General features: G+C 34.1%; 1 protein-coding gene across 1 annotated transcript; it reads right to left on the reverse strand.

Moving 5' to 3' along the window:
* Positions 1-313: 313 nt before the first annotated feature.
* Positions 314-19,269, reverse strand: LOC111063803 (mitochondrial import inner membrane translocase subunit Tim13-B). The gene is made up of 3 exons (XM_022351486.2): positions 19,020-19,269; positions 11,811-11,879; positions 314-711 (listed from the first exon to the last, which is right to left on the reverse strand). Exons 1-3 carry the CDS (start codon positions 19,125-19,127, stop codon positions 613-615), a joined length of 276 nt encoding a protein of 91 aa, XP_022207178.1. The 5' UTR covers positions 19,128-19,269; the 3' UTR covers positions 314-612.
* Between the last annotated feature and the right edge of the window lie 476 nt (positions 19,270-19,745).

Consider the following 19,745-nt stretch of genomic DNA (forward strand, 5'->3'; position numbering starts at 1 on the left):
TTGTAAGCAACACATTTTCAAAATTATTCTTCATAAATGAACCATTAATCTTGATTCAAGTTTTTGAACTCGAATTTTGTTAAAAACTTCCCACACTATTAAACAAGATTCAATTTTTGTTTTGTTTACATAATATATCTTACTTGATAGCATATTTTAAAGAACCAATGAGAAAAAAACATTAATCTTGAGGTCTCCTCAATCCCTATTAAATTAGCCTTGAAAAATGATATTTAGCAGCTTCTATACTTATATTATTATTCTATTCTTAGACGAGAGCAAATATTAATGGGAGTTAATAGAGACATCTGAATCATGCCTACATATTTATTTAAGTTTCAACAAGAAAATTATACACTGAATACAAAATTGAGATACTCAAAACTTAAGATATCAATTAAATTTCAAAAAAGTGAATAGAAAAAGGAATGGAGTTGAGTATCATACTGTGATAAATTTGGATTGATATTATTTCGTGATTGATCCGATTTATAAACAATTAAAGCTTTAAAGATAAAGACTTATTCAAGTATTTATATGTTACTTACAAGTCAACAATAGAGATAACAATAATAAGTTCTAGTTCACTATTCTCGATTTGAGCGGTTTCCGTTACATACGATGTCGTTCACGCTGTAATCTGTTTGTGTATGCTTTTGAAACAATATTCCAGGAATCCATATAGCGGTCCATACACATAGCAATACATTTCTGAAAAAGATAAGATTGTTACTGAAATAAGTAGTCTGTAATATTCCAAGGCCCGGTTGTTAGGGCATTTATCAAATCTAATAGACCATTAAAACTATAGATTTAATAGTCTATCAGATTTAATAAGCGTCTTAGAGTCCGGGCCTTAATCTACCAACATAATCCCAGAATTGTCTCTAACTTAGTCCCAGAATTAATCATAACTTCGAAAATTCTAGAATCCACTGATCTGGAACTCAAGATTCTACTGTGTGCTATTTATGAAAAACTCAATATTATATTCCTCAAAAAAAAAATCAGATTTTGGTAGCAAGGAAATATAGTTAACTTATATAATACCTTTTTTGGAGCCTTAAATGAATTTATATTTTTCATCAATACGGAAATTCCAGAAATATAGAGCTGTTTGTACAACACGACACATGTACAACATTTTTGTATAAATTAATTTCCATTCAACCCGTGAATTAGGAATGGAGGCATAGCCAACATAATAAACATACAGACCAATATCCAAAAGATGTTTTCGATTCTAGGAGACCTTGAAACGGATGAAAATCTTGAAATTTGCGTACCTTATATTTTTGTGGAAGTCAATAGTCAATACTTTCATCACCTATGGTAGTAGGTAGGACAAGGAAAGTGAAAATCAGATAATAATAACGAGCACTCAGTACCAGTGGAGTCTGAAATTGTAGCAACAATTCCAACTTGTTACAATACTTTGATCATCTGATGAATCTTATCATTTTCTACAAGGATTTATTACAAAATTGTGTTCAAATCGGAAAAGAATTTGACAAGTTCCACTTATTGCACAATATATCTTAATTTTCTTACATATAGTTCAGGTTCAGCATAATATTACATTATTATTTATAAACCGCATCTCTTATGCTAGCAAGTATATTATTCAACTTATGTGAAACCATCCGTTAAAAATGAATAGAAGTAAGAGCTCAGTAGACCTCTCACTCTCAATTATTGTCATACCACATCATAATTAAAAGAAAAACTTTTCCCCACTATAGTACTGCTTTATAAACACACACACACACACTCACTGAGTATAATCATAGAGAAACAATAGCGTAAGTAGATATCCCATGATATAGGGAATTTATGTCGCAACTTTTACTGTTATCTCAAGCCGATTACTGTCGATTATTGTCAATTTTTACTGTTTTGTTGGGGTGATAGTGTATGAACGGAACAATTTGAGAGACTACCAGCGTCACACAGCTGCAAAGGAAAGAACTATGTGAACTATCAGCTTGGGATAGTTCCCAACAGTAAAACTTGCGACATAAAAGCCCTATACCATGGGATATCTATGCTATCGTTTCTCTATGGTATAATCAACGATTTATCATATTATACTAACTATATTTACAAACTGGATAGCGAACTGCATGCTGAAAGAACCGGTCCGGCTGGGCTGAGCGCTCTCCCCACCACGAGTGGGCAAGAAAGGCACAGCGCTGGACGGCAAACCCTTCTTGAAAAAATTCGCTTTATATTCTGAACAATCTTACTTATTGATAAAAAGGAGCTTTGTAGACACACAAGCATTGAAAACAAAATATGTAATATTCTAAATTGATATATTTATTTATTAAGCAATATTCAACACGTTAATCAGTCAAATGAATTGATTTTCCTAGAAATTTATAGAAATGGCAATGGAAATACAAAGCTCAAGTCAATGTTGAGAATAGATTGGATGTTTCGTCCTTTCCTGGAATTGTTCTATCAATAGAAGGGAAGAATTGGATATCAAAGGTAATGGAAGTAACGTTCTAATTTGAGAATATCCAATTATAATACGTAAGGCTGAACACTTGTGTGGTTTGGAATACCCAAAATAAACTATTTACGGAATATACTCGGTGTAGAAAAAAATTATTATTCGGAAGCAGTTAATAACTTAAGATTAACTTGTGTCAGGAAATAAATATTTGTAGTTTGGCTCAATGTAATTGGAAATTAATGTTCGAAATACATATCAAAATATTGATTTATAGAGTGTTCTGAAAAAAGGTGCCCATAAGTCAGGGCGTGATTCATCACATCAAAAGAAGAAAATATGTTAAATACGTACCATGTAATACAGTGTGAAAGATTTCGTCTGAATTTCAGTTCCCCTGCTGAAACGAAGCCCTACGGGTATAAGTTGACTGTTAATTAAGTGATGTAAAATTTAGCGTACTTTATGTAAGATGGACTGAAAAATTGAAAAACCCGTTTCCAGACCTGTAGCTGCATTAATTCTCAAGATATGTGACGAAATACGCGAAACTTGGAAAAAAACTCGGTAAACTACCGATAAACAAGTTCCTTCAAGGTTTGAAGCAGATCTACTATGTTAAATGTACAATAAACACAAAATATTTTTTACAGAACTTTTAGAAAATTTAATTTCGAAGAGAAAGATGAAAGATGTAGAATAAGTCTTTAATAGACAAACGCAACCTTTAAAAATATTATCCTTAATTTCAATATTACATTGTAGAGAGCTTAACAGATTTTGCCTATTTCTCTTGCGTTTTGTATGTAATTAAGGAATATTTTTTAAAGGTTGCGTTTGTCTATTACAGTCTTATTCTACATCATCCTCTTCAAAATTAAATTTTTTACAAGTTTTGTGAAAAAATATTTTGTGTTTATTGTACATTTAACATAGTAAATCGGCTTCAAACCTTGAAGGAACTTGTTTATCGGGAACAAGTTTCGCGTAATTTGAAAATTACTGTAGCTACAGGTCTGGAAACGGCTTTATTTTTTTTTTTTTGTTCGTTTTACACGAAGTAAGCTCAATTGTACATCTCGATTAACAAATTGATTGTTTTTGAAGAGATATTAAAGGTCTAGCTGAGGATGGGGCAGGTGTAACCCCGAAACCATGGTCCTTTGTTAAAATAAAATGAAAGTGGTATTGACAGCATCGGTGTCTCATTTATTCTTAATTAACAGCCAACAAATACCCGTAGGGCTTCGTTTCAGCAGGGGAACTGAAATTCAGACGAAATCTTCCACTCTGTATAACTACATAAATCAATATTCCAATGAAAATACATTCCAAAAAAAAATGATTATGAGCATTTGACAAAACATTATATTTTGAATTTCGATGTGACTCTTGGCCAGTGAGTTAGAGGTGACGATGCTCAGCAGAGATTGAATTATGTGGAGTTCGGTTTTGAGAGTAGTCAACCATACTGAAGATTAACAGTGTACTGGTAAGATATCAAGTGGAAAGTAGATTATTAGGAAGTGCAATAACTGGTATATGACCACCTTGAATGTTAGTTGAAGATCGAATAGCAGATGTATAGTATTTCCTAATGACATTTCCAATAACTTGGAATCTTTCACTCTGTATGAATTGATAACCAAGCATTTTCGGACCTATGTTAAGCCTAGTTTATACGATGCCAATTGGCGAGACAATTGTCCGAGGACAATAATTGTCATCACGTGATTGCCAATAGTCCAAGGCCAGTCCTGCTGAACGAGAAGATGTTTCTATGGGGCTAACTATTGCCACAACTGTAAAGGCGAAAACATGGCCGAATACTCGTCGTTTGAGAGTGCAGTTTGCCGCGCATTCTTATCCTTATACAATTCGATTCTCTGATCCCATAAACATATTTGATCTTTATTAAGCTCAAGAAATTCAATATTCATATCGTCCCCCCATTTAGGTGCCATTTTCGTTGGAACTTTAGAAGACGTCTAACCTAACCTAGAAAACGTCTCACACAATGAATAGTTTAGACTGAACTGGCCAACAAAAACAAGACAGTGCACTGGCCTACACCGTTCATACGGCGCCAAATGGTGCGACGATTGAGATTCCGAGTGGTGGGGGGGGGGGATGCTAGGCCCAGCCTGTTGTCCTCAGTCTACTCCCGGAGACAGTTAAATTTCGGGCCAATTGTCTTGCCAATTAGCCTGAAGTATTTATACGAAGACAATAATTTCATGCCAGTCAGTTGCCTTATGACAATTGTCTTGCCAAATAATTAATAAATAAGGTATCCTTGAAATCTTGATTAAATTTTCCAACTTTTTTGTCTCTTGTAAATTTTCTTTAAAGTGAACGGTTTTCGTGAAATTTGTAATCAAAAATTTAAAATGGCCGCCATTTTGAAAATTTTCATCGAAAATTTCTACATTCATTTTTTAAAGTTGAGTCTTCATAGCATAAAATTCATGCCAAATTTCGGATCAATACAACATTTCGTTCTTGAGATAAAAGTTTTTAAGTGAAAAAACAAAATGGCAGCTATAAGAATAACCGCTGAGTTTTGGACACTCCAAATACGACATTTGTAGTCTCCTATCATCTAGGAACAATACCCTAAAATGTTCGACACTACTTCTGAACCACACTGTATATATGAAGAGGGAGTGGACTAGAGTCCAGTGGATTGAGTGGTCATTTCAATATTAAACGTACCGTACCGTGAAACAATTTTATTTTAGTTTTCACTTCAGCTGCACCGAAGCCATCAACGTCCATGGCTTCGGCAATTGCAGCGATTGCAGTTTGCTGCGCATTCTTATCCTTATACAATTTGTTTCTCTCATCCCATAAACATATTTGATCTTTCATGCCAAATTTCAGATCAATAAAACATTTCGTTCTTGAGATAAAAATTACCAAGTGAAAAAACAAAATGGCAGCTTTTAGGATAACCGCTGAATTTTGGACACTTCAAATACGACATTTTTAGTCTCCTATCATCCAGGAACAATAGCCTAAAATGTTTGACACTACTTCTGAAACACCCTGTATATCTCCTCTTCCAGCAGCACATTGCAAGACTCACTGATAAATTCCTTGCATAGCTGGTTTAACATTCGTTTCAAGTCCTCACGGGACACAACAGACGACGAGCATTCGGCCATGTTTTCGGCTTACAGTTTTCGACTTTCGTGGCAATAGTTAGCCCACAGAAAGATCTTCTAGCTCAGCTGGACTGGCCTTGGACAATTGGCAACCACGTGATGACAATTGTCTCGCCAATTGGCATCGCATAAACTAGGCTCTAATTAGAACGTTTTTACTGTTGATGTGAGGAATGACGCCCTGACTTATGGGCACCTTTTTCAATTAAATGTTATATTGTTATGTCGTTATGACATGCTATAAATGTCTATGGTATCCTATATTATGTATAACAACAAATTTCTAGTAACAGTTTTCTAGGACTCAATACAATTTTAGACTGAATATAAGCTATACTGTAAAACACTTATTGACATGGGCTACTTTTAAATTAATAAAACAAAATAAATCTTATAGCACCCTTTATTTAAAAAAAAAACTTTAAAATAGTTGAACAACTAGTTTCGGTGATATATTACACCATCTTCAGGTTATAAAACATTCATTAACTAGTTGTTCAACTATTTTAAAGTTTTTTTGAAAATAAAGGGTGCTATAAGATTTATTTTGTTTTATTAAGCTATACTGTGTTTGTGTTAAGTACAAAAAAAGGATAAATATGATACAACCCATCACCATAATTTAAATACACGAAATAGACATAGACTTAAAATTCCACAATGTAGCCATTCCAAATCTCAGAGAAACTGGCACTTCATGTCAATAAAATTATATAACTCCACACCAGACAAATTAAAGTTACTAGCGTTCACTCAATTTAAACAAAAATGTATTAGTTAATGAATGTTTATACACAGTAGATGATTTTTCTTTTCTTGATTAACTGGGTACCATTTCTCTTATGATATTATGAGTAACTAGTGATCTATGCTTTACATGATTTAAAAAGGATGTATTTTGACGAAGTTGATGTCGACTAATGAAATTCTATTCTATAAATACAAAGTTTATCGAACTTTGACTATGATTGAGTGCTATTAGAAGGCAGTTAATTTATATGTGCAGCAAGATTATAGTGAAAAAATATTTTGTGTTTATTGTACATTTAACATAGTAAATCGGCTTCAAACCTTGAAGGAACTTGTTTATCGGGAACAAGTTTCGCGTAATTTGAAAATTACTGTAGCTACAGGTCTGGAAACGGCTTTATTTTTTTTTTTTTGTTCGTTTTACACGAAGTAAGCTCAATTGTACATCTCGATTAACAAATTGATTGTTTTTGAAGAGATATTAAAGGTCTAGCTGAGGATGGGGCAGGTGTAACCCCGAAACCATGGTCCTTTGTTAAAATAAAATGAAAGTGGTATTGACAGCATCGGTGTCTCATTTATTCTTAATTAACAGCCAACAAATACCCGTAGGGCTTCGTTTCAGCAGGGGAACTGAAATTCAGACAAAATCTTTCACTCTGTATAACTACATAAATCAATATTCCAATGAAAATACATTCCAAAAAAAAATGATTATGAGCATTTGACAAAACATTATATTTTGAATTTCGATGTGACTCTTGGCCAGTGAGTTAGAGGTGACGATGCTCAGCAGAGATTGAATTATGTGGAGTTCGGTTTTGAGAGTAGTCAACCATACTGAAGATTAACAGTGTACTGGTAAGATATCAAGTGGAAAGTAGATTATTAGGAAGTGCAATAACTGGTATATGACCACCTTGAATGTTAGTTGAAGATCGAATAGCAGATGTATAGTATTTCCTAATGACATTTCCAATAACTTGGAATCTTTCACTCTGTATGAATTGATAACCAAGCATTTTCGGACCTATGTTAAGCCTAGTTTATACGATGCCAATTGGCGAGACAATTGTCCGAGGACAATAATTGTCATCACGTGATTGCCAATAGTCCAAGGCCAGTCCTGCTGAACGAGAAGATGTTTCTATGGGGCTAACTATTGCCACAACTGTAAAGGCGAAAACATGGCCGAATACTCGTCGTTTGAGAGTGCAGTTTGCCGCGCATTCTTATCCTTATACAATTCGATTCTCTGATCCCATAAACATATTTGATCTTTATTAAGCTCAAGAAATTCAATATTCATATCGTCCCCCCATTTAGGTGCCATTTTCGTTGGAACTTTAGAAGACGTCTAACCTAACCTAGAAAACGTCTCACACAATGAATAGTTTAGACTGAACTGGCCAACAAAAACAAGACAGTGCACTGGCCTACACCGTTCATACGGCGCCAAATGGTGCGACGATTGAGATTCCGAGTGGTGGGGGGGGGGGATGCTAGGCCCAGCCTGTTGTCCTCAGTCTACTCCCGGAGACAGTTAAATTTCGGGCCAATTGTCTTGCCAATTAGCCTGAAGTATTTATACGAAGACAATAATTTCATGCCAGTCAGTTGCCTTATGACAATTGTCTTGCCAAATAATTAATAAATAAGGTATCCTTGAAATCTTGATTAAATTTTCCAACTTTTTTGTCTCTTGTAAATTTTCTTTAAAGTGAACGGTTTTCGTGAAATTTGTAATCAAAAATTTAAAATGGCCGCCATTTTGAAAATTTTCATCGAAAATTTCTACATTCATTTTTTAAAGTTGAGTCTTCATAGCATAAAATTCATGCCAAATTTCGGATCAATACAACATTTCGTTCTTGAGATAAAAGTTTTTAAGTGAAAAAACAAAATGGCAGCTATAAGAATAACCGCTGAGTTTTGGACACTCCAAATACGACATTTGTAGTCTCCTATCATCTAGGAACAATACCCTAAAATGTTCGACACTACTTCTGAACCACACTGTATATATGAAGAGGGAGTGGACTAGAGTCCAGTGGATTGAGTGGTCATTTCAATATTAAACGTACCGTACCGTGAAACAATTTTATTTTAGTTTTCACTTCAGCTGCACCGAAGCCATCAACGTCCATGGCTTCGGCAATTGCAGCGATTGCAGTTTGCTGCGCATTCTTATCCTTATACAATTTGTTTCTCTCATCCCATAAACATATTTGATCTTTCATGCCAAATTTCAGATCAATAAAACATTTCGTTCTTGAGATAAAAATTACCAAGTGAAAAAACAAAATGGCAGCTTTTAGGATAACCGCTGAATTTTGGACACTTCAAATACGACATTTTTAGTCTCCTATCATCCAGGAACAATAGCCTAAAATGTTTGACACTACTTCTGAAACACCCTGTATATCTCCTCTTCCAGCAGCACATTGCAAGACTCACTGATAAATTCCTTGCATAGCTGGTTTAACATTCGTTTCAAGTCCTCACGGGACACAACAGACGACGAGCATTCGGCCATGTTTTCGGCTTACAGTTTTCGACTTTCGTGGCAATAGTTAGCCCACAGAAAGATCTTCTAGCTCAGCTGGACTGGCCTTGGACAATTGGCAACCACGTGATGACAATTGTCTCGCCAATTGGCATCGCATAAACTAGGCTCTAATTAGAACGTTTTTACTGTTGATGTGAGGAATGACGCCCTGACTTATGGGCACCTTTTTCAATTAAATGTTATATTGTTATGTCGTTATGACATGCTATAAATGTCTATGGTATCCTATATTATGTATAACAACAAATTTCTAGTAACAGTTTTCTAGGACTCAATACAATTTTAGACTGAATATAAGCTATACTGTAAAACACTTATTGACATGGGCTACTTTTAAATTAATAAAACAAAATAAATCTTATAGCACCCTTTATTTAAAAAAAAACTTTAAAATAGTTGAACAACTAGTTTCGGTGATATATTACACCATCTTCAGGTTATAAAACATTCATTAACTAGTTGTTCAACTATTTTAAAGTTTTTTTGAAAATAAAGGGTGCTATAAGATTTATTTTGTTTTATTAAGCTATACTGTGTTTGTGTTAAGTACAAAAAAAGGATAAATATGATACAACCCATCACCATAATTTAAATACACGAAATAGACATAGACTTAAAATTCCACAATGTAGCCATTCCAAATCTCAGAGAAACTGGCACTTCATGTCAATAAAATTATATAACTCCACACCAGACAAATTAAAGTTACTAGCGTTCACTCAATTTAAACAAAAAATGTATTAGTTAATGAATGTTTATACACAGTAGATGATTTTTCTTTTCTTGATTAACTGGGTACCATTTCTCTTATGATATTATGAGTAACTAGTGATCTATGCTTTACATGATTTAAAAAGGATGTATTTTGACGAAGTTGATGTCGACTAATGAAATTCTATTCTATAAATACAAAGTTTATCGAACTTTGACTATGATTGAGTGCTATTAGAAGGCAGTTAATTTATATGTGCAGCAAGATTATAAATACGTATTCCTATATAATCTGGAAAATAAACTTAGTAATTAAACAATCTATGACTGAATAACAGACAACTATTTCTGTTCAATAGCCAAAATAAAATATTTACAGAATTTACTCGGTGTAGAAAAAAATGACCAAGTGAAAAAAACAAAATGGCAGCTTTTAGGATAACCGCTGAATTTTGGACACTTCAAATACGACATTTTTAGTCTCCTATCATCCAGGAACAATAGCCTAAAATGTTTGACACTACTTCTGAAACACCCTGTATATCTCCTCTTCCAGCAGCACATTGCAAGACTCACTGATAAATTCCTTGCATAGCTGGTTTAACATTCGTTTCAAGTCCTCACGGGACACAACAGACGACGAGCATTCGGCCATGTTTTCGGCTTACAGTTTTCGACTTTCGTGGCAATAGTTAGCCCACAGAAAGATCTTCTAGCTCAGCTGGACTGGCCTTGGACAATTGGCAACCACGTGATGACAATTGTCTCGCCAATTGGCATCGCATAAACTAGGCTCTAATTAGAACGTTTTTACTGTTGATGTGAGGAATGACGCCCTGACTTATGGGCACCTTTTTCAATTAAATGTTATATTGTTATGTCGTTATGACATGCTATAAATGTCTATGGTATCCTATATTATGTATAACAACAAATTTCTAGTAACAGTTTTCTAGGACTCAATACAATTTTAGACTGAATATAAGCTATACTGTAAAACACTTATTGACATGGGCTACTTTTAAATTAATAAAACAAAATAAATCTTATAGCACCCTTTATTTAAAAAAAAAACTTTAAAATAGTTGAACAACTAGTTTCGGTGATATATTACACCATCTTCAGGTTATAAAACATTCATTAACTAGTTGTTCAACTATTTTAAAGTTTTTTTGAAAATAAAGGGTGCTATAAGATTTATTTTGTTTTATTAAGCTATACTGTGTTTGTGTTAAGTACAAAAAAAGGATAAATATGATACAACCCATCACCATAATTTAAATACACGAAATAGACATAGACTTAAAATTCCACAATGTAGCCATTCCAAATCTCAGAGAAACTGGCACTTCATGTCAATAAAATTATATAACTCCACACCAGACAAATTAAAGTTACTAGCGTTCACTCAATTTAAACAAAAAATGTATTAGTTAATGAATGTTTATACACAGTAGATGATTTTTCTTTTCTTGATTAACTGGGTACCATTTCTCTTATGATATTATGAGTAACTAGTGATCTATGCTTTACATGATTTAAAAAGGATGTATTTTGACGAAGTTGATGTCGACTAATGAAATTCTATTCTATAAATACAAAGTTTATCGAACTTTGACTATGATTGAGTGCTATTAGAAGGCAGTTAATTTATATGTGCAGCAAGATTATAAATACGTATTCCTATATAATCTGGAAAATAAACTTAGTAATTAAACAATCTATGACTGAATAACAGACAACTATTTCTGTTCAATAGCCAAAATAAAATATTTACAGAATTTACTCGGTGTAGAAAAAAATGACTATAGTAATAATAATATGAAATGAATAGTAAGACCAATGGTATTTCAATCTACTTAAAATAATAAATATATTTAACTTACTGATAAAATGAAATATCACTTCGTTTTTTGAATCTGTTAGTGCAATTGTACGCAGAACATCAAACAACCATCGTGTAAGGTGCTCGACTTATGGAGCATTAATAAAAGTTATTAATGGTGCATAGTCCTCCGGTTGGCAGTAGGCTACTCGTGTTGCCAACGTGTGGTGGGGATGGCTAAAAAGGTGCCGGACTGTTTCTCGGCTGGCGAAGCCTACTCAGTTCGCTATCCAGTTAGTATATATAGATCGTTGGGTATAAGTGGCTTACCTGTTCTGAGTTTCCTAAGGATGAGCCTGGTTTATCAATACACTTTTTGAAGCATTTTTCTGTCATTTTCTGAAATTGATGAAAAAACACTGAATTAATCAGCATATACATATCTGAAGTAACAAAAATATGTTTGAAAAAATTAACAAAACACATTAGCTAAAGGTACAATTACTTAGACAGACGCTAAAATTATAGCCGTGCGGCTTCTGTTAATTGCAATAGGTATATTTATTAATATCTACTGTTTAGATCTGCTGTTAGATCTACTATTTCAATTCAATTCAATTCAATTTATTAATGTCAACAAAAAATTAATATACAATTCATACTTACAAACATAAAATACAAATTCTTTATAAAATAATGAATATAAAATATCATATTCTAAATAATATTGTTGCATCCCTCTTTAAGCAAAGCTTGTGATGAGGGATGGTGTATCTCTAGAATGTTGGATAGCATAAGATACTAATATACATCGTAATATTAATAACATAATTAGATTTTATAATTTTACATTACAATATCAAGAAAAAAAGAAAATTCCATTCTCTTATGCTATTTTCATACAAATGTTGCTCTTGTAATCAGTATAGGCCTAATTGAGATTCAACTATATGTTCTACATCAAAGATAAAGATCACCAATATTTAAAAATAAAACAACAAATTCTCTTCTGCTCTGTTATACTAAGTAAGATATGTATTTTAAGAATAGAATTGAGATTTACAAACAGATTTGAGAAATAAATCAAAATTAGTCTTCATTTTGTTTCCTTAATAAGTAGTGTCGAAGATACTGCCTAAAAGTTTTGAAAGTGAAAGAATAATAACAAATTGGTATACATTGGGATGCTCCAGAAACTTCAAGCAACAGACGGTTTAAAAGTCTAGGACCATAATACGCTGCATGAGCACTGGCAGCCGCTGTTCTACAAGGTGGTTCTAGCAAAAATCTCTCAGATTGTCTACGAGTAACATAGCCGCCATGAGGGGCTATAGGGAATCTATTGGGCCACGAATAGACAAAACTAGCTAGGTCAAGATCATACAAGTGCTCAATACTGAGAACATTAAATTCTTTATAGAGCAAATTTGTTGGATATCTAACCGGTTTTTTCAAGCATATTTTAATAATTTTCTTATACAATACTATAAGAGGCTTAAGAACGGTAACACCACAACCACCCCAGCCAATTATACCATATCGCACAACTGACTGCACAAGCGCAAAGAAAACCATTTTAATTTGCTCAACTGTAAAAATATTTCTCAGTTGAACAAACTTATACAGCGTCTTCCTCAACCTAGAACATAAATATGAAATATGGTCTCTCCATTTCAAATGCTTATCAATGATTATTCCCAATATTTGGTGCTGTTCTTAAATATTATTATAGGACATAGACAACTATTATCATCGCATCCAGTTTCATGAAAAGCCAAACTCCCCTGGTTATCTGGCTGACCTGCTGAGGTCAAAGAAAATGACACTGCAGTAGTTTTTGCTATATTCAAACTAACTAAGTTGAAATCTAACCAGTTTTTTATAACTTTCAAACCCTCATTAGCTCTACAAAAAACATCTTCCCATTTTGATGCACAGAAAATAGCAACAGTGTCGTCAGCAAAAGAAAACAAAGAACAGCTCTCAAGCTCTATCTTGAGTAAGTCATTAATGTAAATCAAAAATAATATTGGACCCAGAACTGTTCCCTGTGGCACACCCATCGTAATTTCTAATTCTGAGCTCATTATACCATCAACACTAACCACCTGTGATCTACAACTGAGATAGCTTTTGAAGAAACCCAATGCAACACCTCTAATTCCAATACCTTCTAACTTTCTAAATAAAATATTGTGGTCCACTGTATCAAAAGCCTTCTGGAGATCTAAAAACACAGCTATACATTTTTCTTCCCTGTCCAGTGTTTCAATAATTCTCTTAGTAACATTATATACTGCATCAGAAGTACTTACACCCTTACGAAAACCAAATTGGCAATTAGATAAAATTTCATATTTTTCCAAGAATTTGACCAAACGAGTCTTAACACATTTCTCAATCACCTTTGACAAACATGAAAGCAGAGAAATTGGGCGATAGTTCCCTGGATCACTTTTGTTACCATTCTTATGCAAAGGAATAACAGTGGCCTTTTTCAACTCGTCGGGGAAAACACCATTCAAAAAGCATAAATTTATTACATGAGCCAGAGGAACTGAAATTATGCGAGAATTTGAACTCAGACATTTAGAAAAAATTCCATCAAATCCTGGTGCTACCCCTTTCTTCAAGTTTTTAATACACATATCAATTTCCTCTGCTATGACAGGAAAAAAGAAAAACGAATTACAAAACAATCTATTAGTTTTTTCCCTAAAAATCTTGTCCTTTACCTTAGTAATTTTTTCAGAAATTCTTCTACCAACACTCACAAAATGTTCATTAAGCTCCTCTGCTATTTCATTTACTTGATAAGATCTCAAAATGCGATTATCCTTGGTAACCAACTCTTTAATAGAACAATTAGTTTTACAAGGGGTATCTGTTGCTTCATTCACAACCTTCCATACAGCCCTTAGATTATTTCCACATTCAACTAATTTATTCTTGAAATACTGTTCCTTTAGAGTTCGCAATGCCGACTTCAGTGTTCGATTATATGATTTAAAACAATCCATCAGCTGTACATTAAATGGTTGTTTACGAACCTTAAGAGACATTTTGTCTCTTCGCCTCATACATCGAAGAATACCATTAGTCACCCAAGGTTTGATTTTCTTTGTATTATTACTAATCCTTCTCCTAACAGTTTTTGCAGAGTCAAATAATGAACGAAGTCTATCATAAAACAAAGAGAAAGCTAGTCTGGGATCGTTCTCCTGAAGAACATCGTTCCATGTTTCTGTTTTAATTTTTGATTGAAAAACATCTTCATTAAATAATAAAGCCTGAACATCCTGGGAATCAGATTCAACATCTCTGCCATATGACAACCGCCTCTTACGTTCTACACAACACATCACTGCATTGTGATCTGTGATTGCACAATTATATATAGCTGATTTGAATAGACAATGCTCACTTTTCAAAAAGATCTGATCGATACACGATTCACTTAAAACAGTACATCTAGTACTGCCATAGAGATAATTTATAAAGCCATATTCAAGAAGATTATCCAAAAATCTATTACCCACAAGAGACAAATTTTTATCAAGAATATCAATATTAGAGTCACCAACAATTAACCTATTTTCGAAATGTGCTGTCTCATTCAGAAAAATCTCTAGAGCATCCACAAAACACGCTACATCAGTTTCTGGTGACCTATATAAAGCTGTGCAATAAAACTCCAATTCATCATACACTAATTTGAAATTCAAAACATTGGCATAATCTATATCTACTTCCAAAATATTATAATTAAGTTCATTCTTTATGTATACTACAATGCCATCACATTTATTAAATTTTGTTGGCTTTATGATTTTGTTATAGCCAGAGATATCAAATCCAGTTATATCGTGTGTGAGCCAAGACTCAGTTAATACTATAATATCAAACGCGACATCAAGACCAGACAACAAAATACACAATTCATCAAAATTTTTCCTTATACTCCTAATATTTAAATGAAAAAGTTTTAAATTCGAATCATTGCAAAAAAAAGCTTTCACTTCGTTCAAATCACATAGATTAATTGATTCATTACTATTCATATTTTCTAAGTCATCAAGTAAATCACAAATATCCATTACAAACTTATAGAAATAAAAGGTTGAGTTACCAGTGATTTATGATTACCTTACAGCTTTGAAATATCGCTTTCATTTTTTATCACCACCACACTCTTGCTCGCTTCATCCTTTTTCACTAGAACGTTGCTGTCCCGAATCCATACAAAATCATATTTCTTTTCCATTGCGCATTTTTTAACTTCTCGGAAAAGTTGCATGACCGATGGCGAATGATGTTGGAAAGCGAGCACCCTGCTCTCAGGAAGAGCCTGCGAAATGCATTTCGATGATATTCCCGGGCCTCTATTATCTTTAATAGCAGATGATCTGAAACTGGAATGCCAAGCTTCCTTGTCTTGTCGACGCAGAAAACGAAACACAATAGGCCTAATACTGCCCTTGACTCTCGACGGCAGTCTATGTGCAGTACTCAGGCTTTGGGCCGTTATATCACTATTGATTACCGAAGAAATGCTATTGAAAATCTGGAAGACAGACTCATTAGGCGTCTCGGTGATCCCTGTTACGACCAAATTATCTCTACGAGAATACTCTTGCATATTACAAACTTCAGTTTTCAATGTTTCATTTTCAGCCTTCAATACACTAATTTCACTCTTAAGATTTTGTATTTCCTTTTTATACAAAATGATTTCTTTTTTAAAGTTGTCAAATTCGTTTGATATAAATTCCATAGAGTCTTTTATTGAATTGAAGTCTTCTTTGAAAGAGGGAGAAATCTCTGAGTGTATCATCTGTTTCACAATAAGTGCGATAGCTTGAAGGTCGGCAGGAGAGAGAGCGCCTGACGCTGTAGTAGAATGAGAGGCACTATGAATAGTTGAATGACCGGCCTTATCTTCTGACCTATTTACGGCAGTTCCCGACTTGCATGAAATGCACTTCCATTTACATTTACTTTCATTAGACATTTTACGAAAGTTTTGTTCCTTTATAAGTTGACACAAGAAATGAAACTCATTTTTACAAGATAATTTAGATCTATATTACTGTAATATACTACAGTCTATACAGTGATAGACTACAGCCTTTAATACAGTTGTCGTTCGGCTCAAAACGTAGAGTCGTTGCTAAGGAATTTAAACTTTAGGACCAGACCATATAAAACGTTTCTATAGTGAGGTCCACGTTATAATGACAGTATTTGATCAACTTCGGTTTTGCTTTCCTTGTCTATTCGACAAAGCCGGAGGTACTATCCTTTTCTAGGTCCACAACGATGACAATTATGTTTTTGACAGTGTAGAGATATAATTAATTAATGCAGAGAATTGGCATCGCTATTCTTCCATCTTTATCCGCTGCCATTATAACGTGAACCACACTATAGGCGTTTTTAGTCGGCAGTGCAGGAGGCTCTCCGGTTGACTCCGATTGGATTGGCGTCTGAAAAAACGCTTAATATGGTTTGGCCCTAAGAGTGAATCTTGTATTACAACAGCATAATAATACAGGAATAAAACCTTTCTCAAAAACTTAATGAATCCATTACTTATTTAAAACTTCACCTAGCTGACTAGGATATTTGAAGCATTCATGGAAAACATTGGTACATTACATTGAGAAAAGGACACTTTTTAAAAATTCTCAACATGGATTCCAATAGCAAAAATCAACAACCAACGCTGTATCCCAGCTGACGGGTGACTCTGTCTCACTTTCACTGAGTGGACGAGAGTAAGACATTTGAGTGTATCACATGGTCACATGATATACTGCTGTGTGAGGTCCAGTTCTCACAACCTTCAGATTCTGCTTATCTGAAAGGAAGCAAATTCTCACTCTTGAAGGAACAAACTCAAGTTCGCCAAGGAGTGTGTCAGGGTACAATGATTGCCCTGTTCTGTTCCTGGTGATGATAAACGACCAAGGGTTCCTGGGGAATATCCTCATGTGCTGATGACATAATTTAGAGACAGGGGGACAGTGTACCAAATTTTTATAAGACAGTTGCAGTGAATATTTTCGATCGGGCCAAGGAATGATTCACTAACAATGAGCTAATGCTGCAAGGAAACAAAACACAGGAATCTACGTGCAGTATTGGCGGAGTCAACTGGACGTTCACATGAAAGTAATGTTTATTAATTTCACTTAGGTTACCGGACTTGGATGGTGTATGGTCACAACAATACCTGCTTGAAACTCTCCAGGGTAATTCTTCTCAAGGCCTTTTATTCCCCACAAGAGTCTGCTAGACGTACGCTTTGCTAGGTTCTACGGCCATATTCATTTTGAATGAATATGAAATGGAATGAAATATGGAATATGAATAAAATGGAATATGAATTTTGAATGAAATGGGACATGCAACTGAACATTAAAATTTAGCATACTAACTTACTTGAGCAAAAGAAAGCACTCGATATATTTTACACAGCAGGATTCATTAGGCTAAAAATCTTCACACTATTAAAATCAATACATTTCATTTTCTAGGGAATTATACAAAAAAAGTTTAATAATCACAGGATAGAAGAGCGAGCAAGAATTCTTAAGTAAATATGGAATATTGTCATCCTATTCTGCAGGCTGAGTAAGGAAAAGGATTGATTCCCAGTACCTGTCCTGAAGATGTACAAGGACAAGGAATGAGAAGCCTCAATAACTGGAGCTTCAAGACAAGAATCAAAAACTGATTATGCCTCGACGATACGGACGTCTTACATCTTTTTATTGATTTTTTTTTTTTGCTCGTCTTTAGAAATAGTATAACCTCTTATGGGGTGGATTTATTTTGCTCGTATAGTGTACTCCATAAGATACAAGGCATCTGGCTAACAAGCTGAAACACTTCTGCGCATCTGAGACGCCAATGTAGATGGGGCCTGAAGTGGGCCATTCACTACTCGATTTGTTGTCCAATGTAAGGTCCGCCGCCTAGTCAGAGTCAAGTTGGAATGTGAGTGGGGATGTAGGACTAACTCGTGGACAACCAGTCAGAGCGTGAGTGAGTAATAAAAGATCTAACAAGTAGGTTTACTAGTAGATTCAACATTGTTGAACAAGAAATCGGATAGTAAATGGCTCCCTCTCAAGTCAATCTACTCTGCGCGATTGCAGAAGCCTTATTGGCAATAAAACTAGGCTTACTTTAACACATGCCGATATTCATCTTCAACAAATTTTATATATTCAACAATAAACGTAAACAAATTCTTAGCACCAACAAAAAAATAGAAATACAGTAACATCATGCTCATCCTTCTACGGATAGTCTTTATAATAACATGTTAACTTGAATCAATAAAAGTGAGATGAGTCCTATTCAAAGGAACTAGGACTTTGGGTATGAGGTTACAAAATTTAAGCAAGAAGTGGAGTGCTACCCTGAATGTATTTTATATGATGATAATAATAATGACAATTGAAATAATAAAAGATTATAATGATGCAAGAACATGCTGATGAAGTTGAGGTTAGGAATTAATTTACTAACTGTTAGAATTTCCTGAGCGTTGGCTATCGCAATCTGCTCTTTTACTTGGTCCATCAAATCTTCCTTCTTGATAGAATCGGATGATCCAGTAGTAAGAGAATCCATCATAAATTTTGCTCAATTTATGATAACACCTTAGTGAACTTTTAAGGTTACGTTCCGTTTCGGCTTTCGGCTGTTCGAGATTCGAGTTTTTTGGCAGCCCGACGCTGACATCGATGTTTTGGACTTGAAACATCAACTATTATAGTGGTCGATATCAATACTCTATCGATTTTGATAGTCGATACTGAAACTACTTTTCAACGAAAAAAGGCAAATACGCATCTTTTAAAAATACAACAAAATAAAAATAATAATATCATTATCAGAAAAAAAGATTGATTAAAGAAAATAGAAGAGAAGTGGTGCAAAGCTTTGAGAAAGATCAATAAGGGACACTTAAGAAAAACCTTATTAGACATTTTTTATTCAATCATTCCCAGGTCAAAGTTTTACAGTTAAAAAAGAATGATACTGATACTATACGGTACTGTAGCTTAAAAGTTGGGAGTTGTAAATCAGTTACGATACGATATAGTCCAGTCAAGGAAAAGTTATAGAGGGAAATGTTGGGAAGACAATTTTTGACCCCGCAGTTCTGTTAAGGGCATATTATATAGGTGAACATATCAAAAGTCCTCACCCCTACCTACCTACTGTGCTAAGTGGGTGGGGGTGGTAAGG

Source organism: Nilaparvata lugens, chromosome 2, assembly GCF_014356525.2.
Source record: "Nilaparvata lugens isolate BPH chromosome 2, ASM1435652v1, whole genome shotgun sequence".
Taxonomy (NCBI): domain Eukaryota; kingdom Metazoa; phylum Arthropoda; class Insecta; order Hemiptera; family Delphacidae; genus Nilaparvata; species Nilaparvata lugens.

What these genes read in the sequence shown, in the direction of transcription:
- LOC111063803 (XM_022351486.2), bottom strand. Translation starts at nt 19,127, where the DNA reads ATGATGGATTCTCTTACTACTGGATCATCCGATTCTATCAAGAAGGAA. An exon ending in ACGCTCAGGAAATTCTAACA is followed by an intron (nt 11,880 to 19,019) that starts GTTAGTAAATTA and finishes CATCAATTTCAG; the next exon opens with AAAATGACAGAAAAATGCTT. An exon ending in CCTTAGGAAACTCAGAACAG is followed by an intron (nt 712 to 11,810) that starts GTAAGCCACTTA and finishes TATCTTTTTCAG; the next exon opens with AAATGTATTGCTATGTGTAT.